Genomic DNA, 18,637 nt, shown 5'->3' on the forward strand with positions numbered 1-18,637 from the left:
GTCAGTGCCCTTTTTTCTTTTTTTGCCTGTCTCGTTTGGTTCTTTAGCCATCAGAATTATTGTCTGAAGGCCAAGAAATTCACGTCGGCAGTAATGACACCCGGTTACGCCAATCGGAGGTCACTAAAATCAATATTGAATCGGTGTGCAACTTTGCTAAAACAATGTCGGACTCTGTAGTTTTCTCTGGTCCCCTCCCCAATTAGACCAGGAGTGACATGTTTAGCCGCATGTTCTCCTTAAATTGCTGGCTGTCTGAGTGGTGTCCCAGAAACGATGTGGGCTTCATAGATAATTGGCAAACCTTCTGGAGGAAACCTGGTCTTGTTAGGAGAGACGGCATCCATCCCACTTTGGATGGAGCAGCTCTCATTTCTAGAAATATGGACAAATTTATTAAACCCCCCAAAATATGACTATCCAGAGTTGGGACCAGGAAGCAGAGTTGCAGTCTTACACGCCTCTCTGCAGCTTCTCTCCTCCTGCTACCCCCCCAAAAACCCATCTCCATAGAGACTGTGTCAGCTTCCAAAAAGACAAAAAACAAACTAAAAACCAGCAACAAACAACTTAAACATAAACAATCAAAAAGAAAGAACAATACAGTATCCACATCTGAACCAAAGAGTAAAACAGTGAAATGTGGATTATTAAATATTAGGTCTCTCTCCTCCAAGTCTCTGTTAGTACATGACTTAATAATTGATCAACAAATTGATTTACTCTGCCTTACAGAAACCTGGTTGCAGCAGGATGATTATGTTAGTTTAAATGAATCAACACCCCCGAGTCATTCTAACTACCAGAAACCTCGAAGCACAGGCCGAGGGGGCGGTGTGGCAGCAATTTTTCACACCAGCCTATTAATTAATGAAAGACCAAGACAGACTTTTAATTCATTTGAAAGCCTGATGCTTAACATTGTCCACCCCAGCTGTGAAACTCAGAAACCAGTCTTACTTGTTATCATCTATCGTCCACCTGGGCCTTACACAGAGTTTCTGTCTGATTTCTCAGACTTTATATCTAATTTAGTTCTCAGCTCAGATAAAATAATTATTGTGGGTGATTTTAACATCCATGTAGATGCTAAAAATGACAGCCTCAACATGGCATTTAGTCTGTTATTAGACTCAATTGGCTTCTCTCAAAATGTAAAAGAACCCACCCACCACTTTAATCACACTCTAGATCTTGTTTTAACATATGGCATAGAAACTGAACATTTAACAGTGTTTCCTGAAAACCCTCTCCTGTCTGATCATTTCCTGATAACATTTACATTTACAATAATTGATTACACAGCGGTGGAGAGTAGATTTTATCAAAGTAGATGTCTTTCTGAAAGCGCTGTAACTAAGTTTAAGAATATAATCCACCCACTGTTATCATCTTCAATGCCCTGTACCAACACAGAGCAGAGCAGCTATCTGAACGCTACCCCAACAGAGGTTGATTATCTTGTTAATAATTTCACCTCCTCACTACGTACGACTCTGGATACTGTAGCTCCAGTGAAAACTAAGGCCTCTAATCAGAAGTACCTGACTCCGTGGTATAATTCTCAAACACGTACCCTAAAGCAGATGACTCGTAATCTGGAGAGGAAATGGCGTGTCACAAATTTAGAGGATCATCATTTAGCCTGGAGAAATAGTTTGCTGCTTTATAAGAAAGCCCTCCGCAAAGCCAGAACATCTTACTATTCATCACTGATTGAAGAAAATAAGAACAACCCCAGGTTTCTCTTCAGCTCTGTAGCCAGGCTGACAAACAGTCAGAGCTCTGTTGAGCCAACCATCCCTTTAACGTTAACTAGTAATGACTTCATGAACTTCTTCACAAATAAAATTTTTATCATTAGAGAAAAAATTACCAGTAATCATCCCACAGATGTAATATTATCTACAGCTACTCTTAGTACCATTGATGTTAAGTTAGACTCTTTTTCTCCAATTGATCTTTCTGAGTTAACTTCAATAATTACTTCCTCCAAACCATCAACGTGTCTTTTAGACCCCATTCCTACAAAACTGCTCAAAGAAGTCCTGCCATTGATTAATTCTTCGATCTTAAATATGATCAACCTATCTCTAATGGTCGGCTATGTACCACAGGCCTTCAAGCTGGCTGTAGTTAAACCTTTACTCAAAAAGCATCTCTAGACCCAGCAGTCTTAGCTAATTATAGGCCAATCTCCAACCTTCCTTTCATATCAAACATCCTTGAAAGAGTAGTTGTCAAACAGCTAACAGATCATCTGCAGAGGAATGGTTTATTTGAAGAGTTTCAGTCAGGTTTCAGAGCTCATCACAGCACAGAAACAGCTTTAGTGAAGGTTACAAATGATCTTCTTATGGCCTCTGACAGTGGACTCATCTCTGTGCTTGTCCTGCTAGACCTCAGTGCAGCGTTCGATACTGTCGACCATAATATCCTATTAGAGCGATTAGAACATGCTGTAGGTATTACAGGTACTGCACTGCAGTGGTTTGTATCATATCTATCTAATAGACTCCAATTTGTGCATGTAAATGGAGAGTCCTCTTCACACACTGAGGTTAATTATGGAGTTCCACAGGGTTCAGTGCTAGGACCAATTCTGTTTACATTATACATGCTTCCCTTAGGCAGCATCATTAGAAGACATAGCATACATTTTCACTGCTATGCAGATGACACCCAGCTCTATCTGTCCATGAAGCCAGATAACACACACCAATGAGTTAAACTGCAGGAATGTCTTAAAGACATAAAGACCTGGATGGCCGCTAACTTTCTGCTTCTTAATTCAGATCAAACTGAGGTTATTGTACTCGGCCCTGAAAATCTTAGAAATATGGTATCTAACCAGATTCATACTCTGGATGGCATTACCTTGGCCTCCAGTAACGCTGTGAGGAACCTTGGAGTCATTTTTGACCAGGACATGTCCTTCAACGCACATATTAAACAAATATGTAAGACTGCTTTCTTCCATTTGCGCAACATCTCTAAAATTAGAAATATCCTGTCTCAGAGTGACGCTGAAAAACTAGTTCATGCATTTATTACTTCCAGGCTGGACTACTGTAATTCATTATTATCAGGATGTCCAAAAAACTCACTGAAAAGCCTTCAGCTAATCCAAAATGCTGCAGCAAGAGTCCTGACAGGGACTAGAAGGAGAGAGCAGATTTCTCCAGTTTTGGCTTCCCTTCATTGGCTTCCTGTTAAGTCCAGAATTGAATTCAAAATCCTGCTCCTCACATACAAGGTCTTAAATAATCAGGCCCCATCTTATCTTAATGACCTTGTAGTACCATATCACCCTATTAGAGCACTTCGCTCTCGCTCTGCAGGCCTACTTGTTGTTCCTAGAGTATTTAAAAGTAGAATGGGAGGCAGAGCCTTCAGTTTTCAGGCCCCTCTTCTGTGGAACCAGCTTCCAGTTTGGATTCGGGAGACAGAAACTATCTCTACTTTTAAGATTAGGCTTAAAACTTTCCTTTTTGCTAAAGCATATAGTTAGGGCTGGACCAGGTGACCCTGAATCCTCCCTTAGTTATGCTGCAATAGACGTAGGCTGCCGGGGGATTCCCATGATGCATTGAGTTTTTCCTTTCCAGTCACCTTTCTCACTCACTATGTATTAATAGACCTCTCTGCATTGAATCATATCTGTTATTAACCTCTGTCTCTCTTCCGCAGCATGTCTTTTATCCTGTCTTCCTTCTCTCACCCCAACCGGTCGCAGCAGATGGCCGCCCCTCCCTGAGCCTGGTTCTGCCGGAGGTTTCTTCCTGTTAAAAGGGAGTTTTTCCTTCCCACTGTCGCCAAAGTGCTTGCTCATAGGGGGTCATATGATTGTTGGGTTTTTCTCTGTATCTATGAAGCGCCTTGAGGCGACTTTTGTTGTGATTTGGCGCTATATAAATAAAATTGAATTGAATTGAATTGAATTGAAAGATGCCCAACAGATTTAAGTTGGGTTTGGGTCATTATCTTGCTGTAGGATGAACCTCTGACCAACTAGGTGCATACCAGAGGGTACTGCAAGTTGCTAAATATCCCAATTCTTTGATCTTTGGGCTGAAGGAAGAACAACACTTGCTGTATAAATGCTCAATCAACAATCACTTTAATCAGCACAATTCTCTTTATTCCATACAACACTTTGAGCATTACAGACGTCTGGACGGGAGATTTGCACAGGTGGGTGACCAGCAAAATCTCGAAGTGTCTGACCATGCCTAGAGGCCCGAGCCCCCCACCCCCCAGAAGGGGCCTGACCGAGCCACCGGCGCCAGGCTCCACCACGCAGCCACTGGGAGTGAGCCGGTACATACCTGAGCGCCCAGCCCCGGAACCAGCCACCAAGAACCACCAACGCACCGACGCCTGAGGGCATCAGCCAGTGTGGTGGGGGAGATAGGCCTCCATACTTTGGAGGGCCTGAGATGTTCCCAGAGAGGTGGAGTCTAAGACCCGACCTGACATACAGACGAACAGGCGCACGCAGACACAAACATGCCTTCCCACCCCCATGCACACATATACAAATACTCAGCACTCACCCGATGTGGAGACAGACATAAATAGACACTGTACACACAATCACACTCCCCAAACATTCTCTCTATCCCAGGTCCAGGTACCCTCGCGGGGGAAACTGCACCTAGACCTCTGAGCACAGGATTCATTCCTAATTACAATCAGGGTTTAAAAGCATCTGAAACCACAGCTGAAAAAGTCAAATTGTCTACACGTGGATTTTTTTAATTAAATTTCCAGCTACTATTCGTTTTTCGGATTAATGTTCCTCGGTGTAAATTTAAAAAGAATAACTCATCATTTACAATACATTATTGTTTTTAGATTATTCTCAGAGTCTGGACCCTCAGACACACGATTCACTGCATAGGCTCAGGAATACTTCCAGAAACATGTGTGAACATAGCTTCCTCTGTCACCCACGAATGCAGGTTAAATCCACAAACACCAGTCATTCCTGGACCAAAGCCATTTAAAATCTGATTTTATTGTTTTAGAAAAAATATGGACACCATGTTTTCCAAAATAATGAGGTGCTGGAGCTTCGTTGCCTGTTACCAGCACTCAGTTTTAAAGCTTGTCTCTCTGATGACATAGAGGTGCAAACGTACCTGGAAACAGTGTTGCCAACTTAGCGACTTTGTCGCTATATTTAGCGAGTTTTCAGACCCCCCTTAGCGACTCTTTCTGGTATTATTGCAGACTTATTTATGACGACTTTTTGACGTGAAAACGCATATCGCTCTTACTCTCAACAGGCAGCGGTACTGCTTTGGGCACCTCGCCCGTGCCAAAGCGCTCCCAGGCGGAGGATAGTCCTCCCCCAGCTGCTATCAGGGCAGGAGACGTTCACACCTGTGCGTCCAAACGACAAATGAATCGCGCATGAGCGAAGCCGCTGCTCCCGCTCTGACTGTAACGCAGTCAGTTCTTCTTTTACTGTTATGCTGTTTTGTGGATCACAAGGTTTAAAACTACTTATAAACACACACACACACACACACAAAGTAACTCCACCAGAGTGCCTATTTCGGGTCACTTTTGCCGGTCCAGGCCCGGATAAAGGAGCAGGGTTGGAATTGTGACATTAAAAAACAATAATTGCTAAAATAAATTTAATTTGTAGTTCTAAATAAATTCTAACTGCATTTAGGACGTTTTTTACTCACTTCATGTCTCTTCCACGATGTTATTTCTCTCTCCAACAACGTAGGTTACAATTACATTAGCATGATCAATTATGCAAATTAGGCGATGACGTGATTGGCGACTTCTAGCGACTTTTAGGACAGCCAATAGCGATTTTCCTTACTGAGGAGTTGGCAACACTGCCTGGAACTGGCTGCTTGCACATCTGGAAAGGCACCATCAGTGCTGAAAGGTATATGCAGGTTTAAGGCCAACATAAGCTCCCATACAGGCAATATCTTTTCCAGTGAATGTTTAACCAAGATCATGCTGAACTGCATGCTGCATTTGTTACAACAGCATGGATTTGTTGTAGAAGGGGCCTTTAACCAAATGAAGACTAATTTGCCACATCGTGAAATTAAAAGTAAGAGAGAGAAGGTCCAGGACTGTTACGCAACTAGAATCCTATATTAGCCAGGAATGAGACAGCATTGCTCTTCCACTAGTCCAGCAGCTCGTCTCCTCAGGTCCCTGACGTTTATGGATCGTTGTTAAAAGAAGAGGGGACGCCATACAGCGTACTTTTCCGACACATGTTGGTGCCACCAAATTAAAAATGACCTAAGTTTTTCCTTAAACTGCTACAATTTCTCAGTTTAATCATTGGATATCATTTTTATTCTCCATTTTGAAGGAGACGCTGGATCATGAGATTTACAGATCATTGCATTCAGTTCAGATTCCATATTTTACACAGTGTTCCAACATTTGCACATTGCACTTATAATCCTAATGAGTTCCTGATCTGTCCTTTTGCCTTCTGGCTATTTTATTCTCCCAATGATCTGTTTATAAATGTGCAAGACCTAAACCCACATTCTGGTCAGTCAATCAAAACACACACCTATCCATCCATCTTGGGCCAAATCATGGGTGCAGTAGCCTGTGTAGCTCAGACCTCCCTCTGCTCAGGTCACAGATATAATCTCTCCAGCACGTCCCGGGTCTACCCCGGGGCTTCCTTAGGTTGAAACACGCCTCACCCAGGTTTAATGCTCAGCTCTATCTGGACCCGCCTCGCATCACTACAGACACGGTCCCAACATCCCACTTCTCCTCTCCTCACTCATGAAAAAGACCAGGAAATACTTAAACTCCACTTGGGTTTAGCAACTGTGACCCAGTATGGACACTTCACCAGCTGAGAGTCATGGCCTTAGGCTTGAAGGTGAAATTCATTCTCACTGCTTCACACTCGGTTGTGAACCATTCCAGTGCAAGCTGGAGGCCACAGCCTAATGAAACCAGCAGAATCACATCCTCTGCAAAAACTAGAGATAATTTTGAGGTCAGAAGTGTGAGTAGAGCACGGCTTTTTCTCCCGAGTCGCCTGACAGTTTGGCAGAATCAGTTTGAAGCAGACCTGAAGCAGTCTCGGTCAAAAGCCTGACAAAACTACTCCCACATCCATGGGCTGAGGTCCAGTCCCTCCTCATGCCTGCCTTCAGGGTGGGGCCACAGTGAACCTGGGCATTTGGCCCCTGACTTTTTGCCCTTCGTATGGGTGTCTGGCCTCTCACCATGGACCGGTTTGCCTGCTAGAGTCTATCAAGGCCCCAAACAACACACACACCCCTCCACCACGGTTAGGTGAGTTTTCCATTTCTTTTTTTAATTAATTAAACTGTATTATTTATTAAACTTAGTTAATAACTTTGTAAGTACTAACAGAATATATGGGTAAATGTGAGTTGGTTTAAAAAGAGCCAGTAAGTCACCAAGACTAGAACAGCAGTACATACATGTCAGTGCAGCCACGAGTTATTTTACACCATCATCTCATTTTTGCAATTATTGTACACGACGCTGTTCTGAGGGCACAGGACTGGACATATGTTAACAACAACGCTGGGATATGTTGAGCAGGCATGAAACAGGTGAGCAACATCAGCTAGTTCATTCTTACCTTCATCACCATCACTGGCTCAGTCATGAAGTCAACTGAATCCAGTTTTATTTATGTAGCACCTCATCACAACAGTTGCCTCAAAGTGCTTTAAACTGGTTTGTATTTCTGCTGCCACCTGTCTTCTATCCGAAGGTTTTTAGGTGGGATTCATTTATTTTGGTTACAGAATTGTTGCCTGCTGTATTTGGAATACCTGGAATACCTGGCGATGGCGGCGACCAACTTTAACGACTGCCAGCCAACTCTAACAGCCGCTCTGTCGGCGAACACTCATTTTCCCTAGTGACCAGTCGGTCTGTGTGACCTCATCGAGCACCTTTCCTAAAGACACAGCTTGAAACTGTTTTATTTATTGATTGATTTATTTTGCATGAGAGGTCGAAAAAACTGGGGAAGTCTGCAGTTTTCCTCTGATCATCGTCAGCTAGTTTTAGTTCAAATAATGAACAAGACCAACAAGTCCACAATAAGACAGCAAGAACCTCTACTAGAAAGAGAGAGTGGTAAAAAAAGAAAAACAGCACTCGGACACACCTGAATCGATTGCAGCTGCAGTGACAGACACACGTCCGATATGAAAGTTGCTTCTAAAGACGAATTTCCTTCCTGTGGACCATTTAGTATCCAAGCATGCAAATGAGCTTTGCTGTTGTTTGACACTAAATGCTTAGAGGAAGATTGAGGATGAAAAACGGGGAGTGTGGCGAGTGGGTGAAAGCAGACGACAGAGCACATTCCACAAGAAAGTACATTCATCAGTAAACGTCTGCCTCCCAGGAACAGCGGCCACTTCATCCAAAGGGTCTGCAGCCACACGAGCACATTTACAAGCTGAATGAATGAGATCCAACCACTACAGTTATTCACCACAGTGACTGGTAAACAAACATACAACAAAAAAGATTTCAGGGTGGAGTTTCCCACCTTCACACCAAATGTCACAGGCTTTACTTACAGAAACAGACAGTTTTGTAACCTGATTTCTAAACCATTACTGGTGATTTACATGCAGGTCTTTCCTGATTTGTATTTACTAGTCTGTAAACTACCTACTTTTTGGACAAAGAATCTGTAAACACTGATGCAAACTGTGTCCATGGTGCATCCTGCTAACGTCCGGTAGTCGTCCATATATACCACAGAAGAAGGATATCCAGACGCTGTTTGATCTTCCTTGAAGTAATGTCAAGCGATGCCAACATGTTTGCATTTTAACTCCGTTTATTGTAGTTCAGGACAGTCCAGCACATTCACTACAGTTCAGTCAGTCTGCTGCTACACAGCTGTACAGTCACACTGGTTTAGTTCAGTAGGTTTAGTCATCCTCTGTGAACTCCATGTGTCGAGTAAACGAACTGCTCTAGGTCCCCAGAGCAAATATTACACCACCCTTAGTTCAGTCCTGAAATAAATAAACATTTAATAAATTAAAGGTAGATCATAGAAAAGTGCAGTCCTTATTCGTGTGGCCTATATGACAGCTACAGGTAACAGTTTCTCCATAAACTATAATTCTACGCATCATTTTTCTTTGCGGAGAGACTTTTCCATGTAAGTAACAGCATCACACAACATATTGATGCATGTGTGATGAAGTCATGTTAGAAAAACAAACAAACATCGTCCATACTTAAAGTTTTAGATCCTTACAGATGCTTCGGTAACACTTCAAACTTTTATCAGTTTCCAGCTTGAGTGAGTCACAAATACTGTGTCATCAAATATGCAGAGGTGGCAAAACCGCAGACAGTCGTCACTTTAGGAGAACGATGGACACTCGTGTTGAAAACTGCTGATTAAACTTCTTAACTCAAGTAAAAGTGAAAATGCACAGAAATGTAAACTGAGCCTCGTGTACAAAGGGGATAAAAACTGTGGGTGACTGCTGAAACACCTAAATAGTAAAAGAACATAGTCAGGGATTAAAGTGGGATTTGGCAGGTGTAAAACTCTCAGATCAGTTGTACGGCTGGAGTGTGGGGAAAACCGAAATAAGCTCCATTCATTTTGATTGTGTACATTTTGTCTACAGGCTGTGATCGACTGACTTGTGTTGCTGCTGCTCTAAAATGTACCGCTCTTTGTGAATTTAACCAACTGAATTAGCAAGATGTAAGCAGAGATTACACAGACTCACAAGGCTGTTTTACACTCCGTCTGTAGCACAAAGATGGAAGTCAGTGAGGGAATCCAATCAGCATCAGCCGATGTAACACTGAGCATGAACGCAACAGGTTCTCTGCAGCAGGCAAACATCGTGCACTACTTTAAACTTAAGCACCGTGCTGTAGATGAACCGACTCAGCACTAAGCTGCTCTTTCATGCAACCTTTTAATAACACAAAGTCAGAATCCTTTGATTTGTTTTGCAGATGTATGACAGTGTGAGAAAACAAACGGATGGATCCAAAAACTCAAAACTACATTTAGATGTTATTTCCAATCTAGTTTTTTTTTACATTTCTCCATCTCTCAGTGAACTCATTCATTTCTCTCCCTGGGAAATAAAGCAGCTCAACTTGCTGTCCACACTGCACACAAACACTTTGTGTGTTTATATTTGTTGAGTTGTTTAAAGGTACATTTAAAATGATCTGCCAGTTAAAACATCGTTACTTCCTCTTCTGTAGTGCTAGCTACATGCTGAAGTGCATCGCAGCTCATGGTCTCTACACCAAAAATGGTTTTCTAGATCGTTGCGGTCCACTTTAACCCCCGAGTAGAGCTATTAATGTATGTGTGATGTATAACTGATATGTTTTTGCCTCTTGTCGTAACAGGATTGTCGTCGATGTTACTGTCCTCAACATTTAGGTTCAAATCTGTTCCAGAGGGCCTGCAGTGATGTGAAATGATAATAATATTACCCCTTAAATGTGTCAAAGCTAAAGTAATGAGCCTTTTATGAAAATGTAAATACAGATACCTGAAAATCCTACTTAAGTACTGTAACAGAGTATTTGTTATTTCCCACCTCTGTAGACATGTAATCTGTAATCTGTTGCCTGAAAGGAGTAAAAACAGGAGAAAGAAAAGTGACGAAGAGAAACTGGAGAAGAGGAAGAAGATATTTTGAATACCAGCATATTCGAGTAAACTGTGGGAAAATATATTTCCCTTCAAAAATGTAGTTGAAGTTTATCAATATGCAAATATAATTTTTAGGACACTGTGCTGACACTGTCCTTGAAAGGAAATGATTACAAATATACTAGAAACAGGCTCATCACGGTGTTCCTGCAACTGTCCAACTACCTGCAGGTCAAATAGCACTTTGTGCAGGACCCTCTATTAAGCAACAGACAGCACTGCCCCAGTGCCTGAGATCAACTGCACGAGTCCTCAGCTCAGCGAGAGGCCTCTGCAAAGTCCCAACAGTTAGTTACATGACGGTAAACTGGAGCAAACACATCCAGTTCCACCTTAGTCCAGCTGACTTCTCTGGGTTCTTGTGGTGTTTTGGCAGTTTACCTGACCCGCTTCATGTGTCATTGCTGAAATCTGGTAAATGAACAAATAACAAGGTAATAGAATAAATAAATATTCTGGCGTTAAGGTTTTGGTCTACAGGTGACTGATCGTGGTCCTGCAGTAGCAAGAAGATTCCATTTTGCACCACAGGAAGGATTCAGCACCAAACATCTGTCCCACGCACACACTGACAGACAATCAAACGCTCCTGTGGGAGTTCAGATCCCATCACAGTGTGTTTCCCATACCGCTGCTCACCAGCCCTTTCACGTTCATAATGGGCCGAACGTCGTGCAGTTGTCTCCTTCGATCGATAAATGTGGCCAACCGTGCCGTGTCCAGTGGTGTCTTGGAGTACTCCCCACCTCCACGACCCACCCACAGATGTTGGAGACAGGAAGTAGCACTCGGCCGCTTCCTGGGATCCTGCTGCAGTAATGATGACACAAAATCCCTCACCACCTGGCTCACATTGCAGAAGTATTCATCTGGGAAGCAGAAGTCTAGGCGGCAGATGTTGATGCAGGTTTCCTCCGGTGACTCGTCCAGAAACGGAGAAACGCCACTAAGCATGACATAAGCCAGAACACCCAAGCTCCACATGTCTGTGGCCACGGAGACTGGAGCGCCACGGATCAGCTCAGGCGCAGCGAACTCTGGATTCCCGAGCAAGAGGTGGACGTATCGGCGGTGGGCAGACAACTGGACAGCGTCGCCAAAATCAATTAACTTAATACTGGGCATGGGAGAATGGAGGTTGACCATGATGTTCTCGGGCTACAGCAAAAACAGAGTTATGACTTAGACACAGATGAGCAAACAACAATTGTCAATATTTTTCTTTTCATATGTGACAAAAACCTGCAGTCACCTTCAGGTCTAGGTGTGCCACTCTACAGGTATGAAGGTGCTCCAGGGCCTCCAGTGTTTCTCTGATGAAGAAGGCCACCTTCTCCTCCATCAGCTCATCGTGGGCAACCAGATAATCAAGCAAGCGGCCATCCTCCAGTCTAACATGGAAACACAGACAAGTTTCGATTTCTGCACTGTGTGGTTGAATGACTCGCTCAGTAGACTATTACACACAGCTGTCAATATGCACTTCAGGCTTTGTAACTCATTCACTGTGAATGGGTGATGTCACACGTTCACATTATGGAGCAGCTGTTTTGCTTTGCTCGTCCTGGTTGTGCTGAGAAAGTGTAAACATTATGAAAACATTCAAAGAGAGCAAAGTTGATACGAAAACTATTAAAAAGTAACAGCCATCTAGTTTGGTTCATACCAAACCACGTGGGCACTCGCTCTCTAAAAGCAGCTGAAAACTCTACTTGTTGTGAAAAACAAGCGAAAACACTACAATAAAAAAAAATCTTGCAGCAGCCAAACGGTCGACTTACAGCTCCAGGACGAGCATCAGACAGGAGGGAGACTCGTAGGTGTCCAACAATGACACCAGCTGGTGATTCTGGACATATTGCAGAATGTCTGCCTCATGCGCCACTTGCTCCTTCTTCTGCATCTTCTTGCTCACAAACTTCACTGCCACCTAGTGGAGAACCAAGGCATAACACTTAAATGTGCAATATAGTTTTTTCTATGCCAAGGTGCATCTATTTGAATAGTCCCATCCAACTTGAGGTTCAGTATCTTGCCTAACATACAAGCTCACAGACTTCTGATTAGTTGATGAGCTGCTCAACCCCCTGAGCTGCAGCCACCCCGCCTGAAGTTAAAGTTTTGAGACAAAACCACTCTGCATGATGATATATTGTGGATTTTTCATCAAGGTGGCGCAGAGCTGATTACAAGGATTTACAGCTAGATAATAAAATGCTTGTTTGTGCAAACACAGACAGATTATCAAGTTTATCTATACGATCATTAAAACAGGTTACATCTTGAATGTGTCTGCATCTCACAGTAGCTGATAAAATATCAAGTTTAATTTTTAAGAAGTTAAACAAAAGGAACAAGTACCTCTTTCTTAGTGGACCTGTTGACACACTTCCGTACCACTGAGAACCGTCCCCTGGTCAAAGCAAGTGAGACTGCATTAAAAACAGGCTGCTTTGGCTTGATAGAGACGTTATTTGTGACTGAAATCGTTTTACCTTCCAATCTCACAGATCTCAGTAAAGGTTGACTCAAAGTTTTCCTTCCAATGAATGCCCGTCCCATCACAGCCAGAGTCTGGACAGACAAAGAACAAATACATAAGTAAGATAATTCCCCCTGAACATGTCAGCATTAGTGGAGAAATTGTTTTCATTTTCTCTTTCTTTACTCTTAGGTGGAGAGGTGGTTCGCCTTAATCTACCGGTGTTTATGCCCATGGGCAGAGGTGCCCGGTCAGCTCATTGCCTCATCAGTGCTGTGTAATAAGGACAAGCTGTAGCAGTTATTTTCCACATGGTGGTAAATCGGCTTCAGCGTGCCTCGCCTGTTCTCCAGTCACCTACCTGCAGTGCCTGAAAGGCTCACCTACTTCCCTTTCTGGACTGAAAAGCTCACAGCCAGATCAGCGCTCAGGTTTTATGAGTCTGTGGAATCAGGACTTACCCGAGGCTCACCTGCCTGCCCACTCTCCAGCAAACAACCTTCTTCATTTACTCCTCTCTACTGCCAAGTGATATATTTCCAGGGGTGGAGTGTGTCATACTCTCACCAGCTGACGGCAAATTCAATTGCAAATCTTTGAGATTTTAAAACTGTTCACCTTCAGGTCTAGGATGCATTCAAGGATACCTTTTGGTATCCTTGAATGCATCCTCATGCATTTACTTTTCTTTGTTAAGAGCACGTGTGACTTACTGCTGCTGGCTAGTGTGACCATATTTGAGGGCTCCGATGGTGGGCCGACACCCCAGCGGTTGGAGGCCCGAACTCTGAACTGATAGTGACCTCCGGGGATCAGAGAGTCGATCTGCACACATTCCTCCCTGCTGCTGGCCACCTGCTGCCACAGGAACGAGTCTGTGAATGAAAGAGGAGGAAAGGTCAGTCTGTTTGAACATCACTAAAGAACAATTCCAGTGGCTAATACACAGACCTTCCTGTCTGTACTCCACAGTATAGCTGCTGACAGTACAGTGGGCAGATGAAGCCGGGGGCAGCCAGTGGATCATCACCGCTGTGCTGCTGGCCTCCTGAGCCACAGGTCTCACTGGGGCTGCTGGGATACCTGCAAGCCAAGACAAAAATAATCAACCCCAAATCAACAGTAACCGTCTCAAATGGTCCTCAGTGTTAATCAAAGTGCGACACCTTGGACTTTGATGGAGGCAGAGGAGGATGCAGTGCCGTGGTCATTAACAGCAACACAGGTGTAGATTCCTGTATCCTGAGGCATCAGATTACAGACTTTCAACAAGATGTCACCTGTATCCCTGCACAGTGCGTAGGAGTATGGAGAGGGGAGGAAAGATCAAAAGGCTGCATTCATAGAGGGTACTACTTATAGTGGTGTGAAGACGTGTTTGCCCCCTTCCTGATTTCCTGTGTGGAAAAATAATTGGCATCCTATCACATCTGGCGTAAAAGTAACACAGCATTTCTGAAAAGGAACATCATACCAACAGTAAACCATGGTAGTGGGAGTGTAATTGTCTGTGGCTGTTTTGCTGCTGTCGAAAATGGAACCATGACTTCTGCTGCCTGAAGGAGAACATCTGGCCACCTCTTTGTGACCTCTAGGTGAAGTGCCCTTGAGTTCTGCAGCAGGACGGTGATCCAAAACAGCAAGTCCACCTCTGAATGGCTTAAGAAAAACAAAATGAAGACTTTGGAGTGGCCTAGCCAAAGTCCTGATCTGAATCTGACTGAGGAGCTGTGGCATGAGGCTGTTCGTGCTTGAAAACCCTCCGATGTGGCTCAATTACAATTATTCTACAAACATGAGTGGGCCAAAATTCCTCCAACACGATGCAAAAGACTCACTGCCAAACGTTCAGTTGATTGTAGTTGTTGCTGCTTAGGGTGGACCAACCAGTTACTAGGTTTTTCACACGTGGCCATGAGGGTTTAGGTTTTTTTTCCCTTAATAAACACCTTCATTTAGAAACTGCATTTTGTGTTTACTTGTGTGAGTTTTGTCTGATATTTAAATCTGGTTGATGATCGGAAACACAAAAATCAGGAAGGGGGTGAACACTTTTACACCACTGTATGTTTAAAAGTCAAAACACTGAAGGAGAAGCAGGTGAGGAAAAACAAGAATCTGAATGCAGCATTGAAATGGTCCTCTGGAAAGCCTTCATGGACACATCTGGTGTTCCTCATGGTCTCTTTGTTACCTGATGTCTATGGTGAAGCGGCTGTTGTTGGTCACTGGATTCTGGTCGGGGCCCTTCAGAGTGACTGAAGGTTTAGGCCGTCCTGAGACTTTACAGCAGAGGACTACGGTCTCTCCGAATGCACATACCACATCTGACAGTGGGACCAAGAACTCTGGAGCCACTGCACACAGAAAACGCATCACAAACCACGTTCCCCTCAGCTCTTCAAGTTAAAATGTCCACAGTTTATCACGTTGTTGTTTCTGAGTGAAGGCATGTGTGACCTCAAGCATTCTCAGCTCAGGTCTGTAGTTTTTGGGAACAGTTCAAACCTCTCTCATGTATTCAGAAGGAATTGTTGCATTGCTGTTATACTGCATTAGCATAAATAATGACCAGTTTTGCCAAATCACTCGATTCAGATCAGAATAATCAGGTTGATTCTAGCACATCATTTATTACCAGGTTTGCTGCTGTTTCAGACTGACATAGGAGTTGGGACTTCTTGTATTCCCGTGGTAGTGAAAAGCATTTGGAAGCCTCTTGGCTTTGTCACACAACTTATTCAATGAATAAATAAATGGAATTTGCATTAACTGCCTTATGTATGTCTCACCTTCCTGGATGAAGTTTGGGTTCAGAAGCTGGAAAATAATTAGATGTGGATTAGTTTTCAGCATATATGAAGCAGTATTATATAAAATGAATTTATACATAATAGCTCCACATTTTAAACTTCTTAAATTCTCTCACATTTGTCTCCAACACAGTGTTTGTCTAATGCTGATATAATAATTCAATAGAAAAGTATTCAACACCGAGTCAGAGATCTTTTCAATGAAAATGAACAGCTGGTACCTCCATGCCTGTCTTTGGGTCAATGTCATCACCACAATCTGAATCATCTGAAGTTTGGACCTCCTGGTGGAGAATGAAACAAGGGAAAAGAATAAAAGGGGAATGGAGGCACATAAAAGTCAAAGGTAAGAGAATGGAGATGGGACATAAAAAAGGTGAAACGTACAAAAAAAAGGAAAACGGGAGCGACAGGAGGAAAGAGTACGAGAGGGGACAGATGCAGACGAAGTTGAGCAGAACCAAAACAGAAAAAATGATGTCAAATATGAAAAGAGATGAAAGAGGACAAAGGAAAGATTCTGAGAATATGAGAAAAAATGAGAGCAAAACAGTGGCTACAGTGGACACTTCAGATCCTACTCACCTGAGAGTCCTTTTGGATTTTTCTGACACACTGTAAAACTGCCACCATTTGTCTTTCGATTAAGTGATAATTAGAAGTTTTGAGGCTACTAATCAGTCCTTTAAGATTGTAAATCTAACCTTATCACCAGAAAATGTTCAAACTGTTAAACCTGTGATAAGCCAAAATCTTTGGTTGGGGAGTGCAATACGACTCTTAGAATGATTCGCTACTTTATCGTGGTGGAGGGGTGTGCGTGTCCCAGGGAGTCTAGAGGCTATGTTGTCGGGAGGCTATTGCCTCCTATTAGGGTCTCCAATGGCAAATTGGCAAACTGGGTCATGCATTAGTACATGGGGCCTGACTGGCCACAGCCTGAAAGGGACACGGGCCCATCCTCCTGTAGGCCCACCACCCACAGGAAGGTCAGGTTCAATAAGTGAAGGCTAGCAATTAGGAGAATGTCACTGGTGGGGAAGGAGCCTGAGTTAGTGCGTAAGGTTGAGCGGTACTGGCTAGGTATAGTCAGGCTCACCTCAACGCACGGCTTGGAACTAGTCTCCTGGAGAAGGGCTGGACTCTGTCTCAGTCATAAGTTGCCCTTGGTGACAGACGCTGGGTGAGTATCCTGGTATCCCCTTCGGCTTGCTGCCTGTACTATGGTGTTTCTCTTGGTGGACGAGAGGGTTTGTTCCCTGCACCTTTGGGTCGGAGAATGTGTCCTGACTGTCGTCTGTGCTTATGCGCTGAACGACGGTTCAGAGCACCCAGCCTTCTTGGAGTCCCTGGGCAGCGTGCTCAAGGATGCTCCACCTGTGGACTTTGTTGTACTACTGGGAGACTTCAACGTTCATGTGGGCAACAGCAGTGAGATCTGAACCAGAGCAGCATTTTGTTGTTGTTGTCAATAATGAACACCATGTCTGAACTTAAGGGTGTCTATAAGTATATATGGCACCAGGACGTCCTATCTGGCTTGGTTAGCCCGTGGGACTTCGGCGGCAGCTGATAGGTACCAACAGGCCAAGCGGAACATGGCTTGGGCAGTAGCTGAAGCAAAGATTTGGGTGTGGGAGGAGTTTGGAGATGCCATGGAAAAAGACATTTGGATGGCCTCAAAGAGATTATGGCAAATGGCCAGGCGACTCGGGAGGGGAAAGTGGTGCTCTACCTGCACTGTGTATAGTGCGGGTGGAGCACTGCTGACTTCAACTGAGAACATTGTCGGGTGGCTGGAATACTTCGAGGATCTTCTTTACCCCACTGGCATGTCTTCCGTGGAGGAAGCAGACTCTGGGGACAAGGGGTTCTTTCTCCGCAGGTGAGGTCACTGAGGCAGTTAAATAACTCCTTGGTGGCAGGGCCCCTGAGGGATGAGGTTCGCCCTGAATTCCTGAAGGCTCTGAATGTTATAGGGCTGTCTTGGTTGACAATCCTCTACAATGTTGCGTGGAGATCAGGGGCGGTACCTCTGGATTTGCAGACCAGGGTGGTGGTCCCCATCTTTAAGAAGGTTGTGTTTCAACTATAGGAGGATCACACTCCTCAGCCTCGCTGGGAAAGTCTATGCCAGGGTGTTGGAAAAGAAAGTTCATCCATTAGTCAAACCTCGGATACAGGAGGAACGATGCAGTTTTCGTCCTGGTTGTGGAACACTGGATCAGCTCTTTACCCACTCAATGATATTTGAGGGTGCATGGGAGTTTGCCCAACCAGTCTACATGTGCTTTGTGGACTTGGAGAAGGCATTCGACTGTGTCCCTCAGAGTGTGCTATGGGAGGTGCTACGGGAGTATGGGGTGTCTGGCCCATTGCTACAGGCCATTTGATCCTTAAACAACCGTTGCAAGAGCTTGGTCCGCATAGCCATGAGCAATAAGTAATCGTTTCCGGTGAGTGATAGACTCTGCCCATTGTCACAGATTCTGTTCGTAATCTTTATGGACAGAATTTCTAGGCAGAGCCAAGTGGCGGAAGGCTTTCATTTGGGTCGTCTCAGAATCTCATTTCTGCTTTTCACAGATGATGTGGTTCTGTTGGCTTCATTGGGTGATG

General features: G+C 43.9%; 1 protein-coding gene across 3 annotated transcripts in view; it reads right to left on the reverse strand.

Annotated features, from left to right (window-relative positions):
* Nucleotides 1-4,103: 4,103 nt before the first annotated feature.
* Nucleotides 4,104-18,637, reverse strand: part of kalrna (kalirin RhoGEF kinase a) — a 154,165-nt gene continuing 139,631 nt past the window's right edge. For all 3 annotated transcript variants that reach the window (XM_084954647.1, XM_084954646.1, XM_084954648.1), the window contains 11 exons: nt 16,240-16,302; nt 15,998-16,025; nt 15,400-15,562; nt 14,372-14,493; nt 14,157-14,288; nt 13,919-14,080; nt 13,219-13,297; nt 13,085-13,136; nt 12,505-12,653; nt 11,976-12,114; nt 4,104-11,881 (listed from right to left, as the gene is read on the reverse strand). In XM_084954647.1, coding sequence (XP_084810773.1) covers nt 11,333-11,881; nt 11,976-12,114; nt 12,505-12,653; nt 13,085-13,136; nt 13,219-13,297; nt 13,919-14,080; nt 14,157-14,288; nt 14,372-14,493; nt 15,400-15,562; nt 15,998-16,025; nt 16,240-16,302 — 1,638 coding nt within the window. In that variant the 3' untranslated portion in view covers nt 4,104-11,332. The remainder of the gene's footprint in view (nt 11,882-11,975; nt 12,115-12,504; nt 12,654-13,084; nt 13,137-13,218; nt 13,298-13,918; nt 14,081-14,156; nt 14,289-14,371; nt 14,494-15,399; nt 15,563-15,997; nt 16,026-16,239; nt 16,303-18,637) is intronic.

This window comes from Perissodus microlepis, chromosome 16 (genome assembly GCF_051167445.1).
Source record: "Perissodus microlepis isolate ML-2025 ecotype Zambia chromosome 16, ASM5116744v1, whole genome shotgun sequence".
Taxonomy (NCBI): domain Eukaryota; kingdom Metazoa; phylum Chordata; class Actinopteri; order Cichliformes; family Cichlidae; genus Perissodus; species Perissodus microlepis.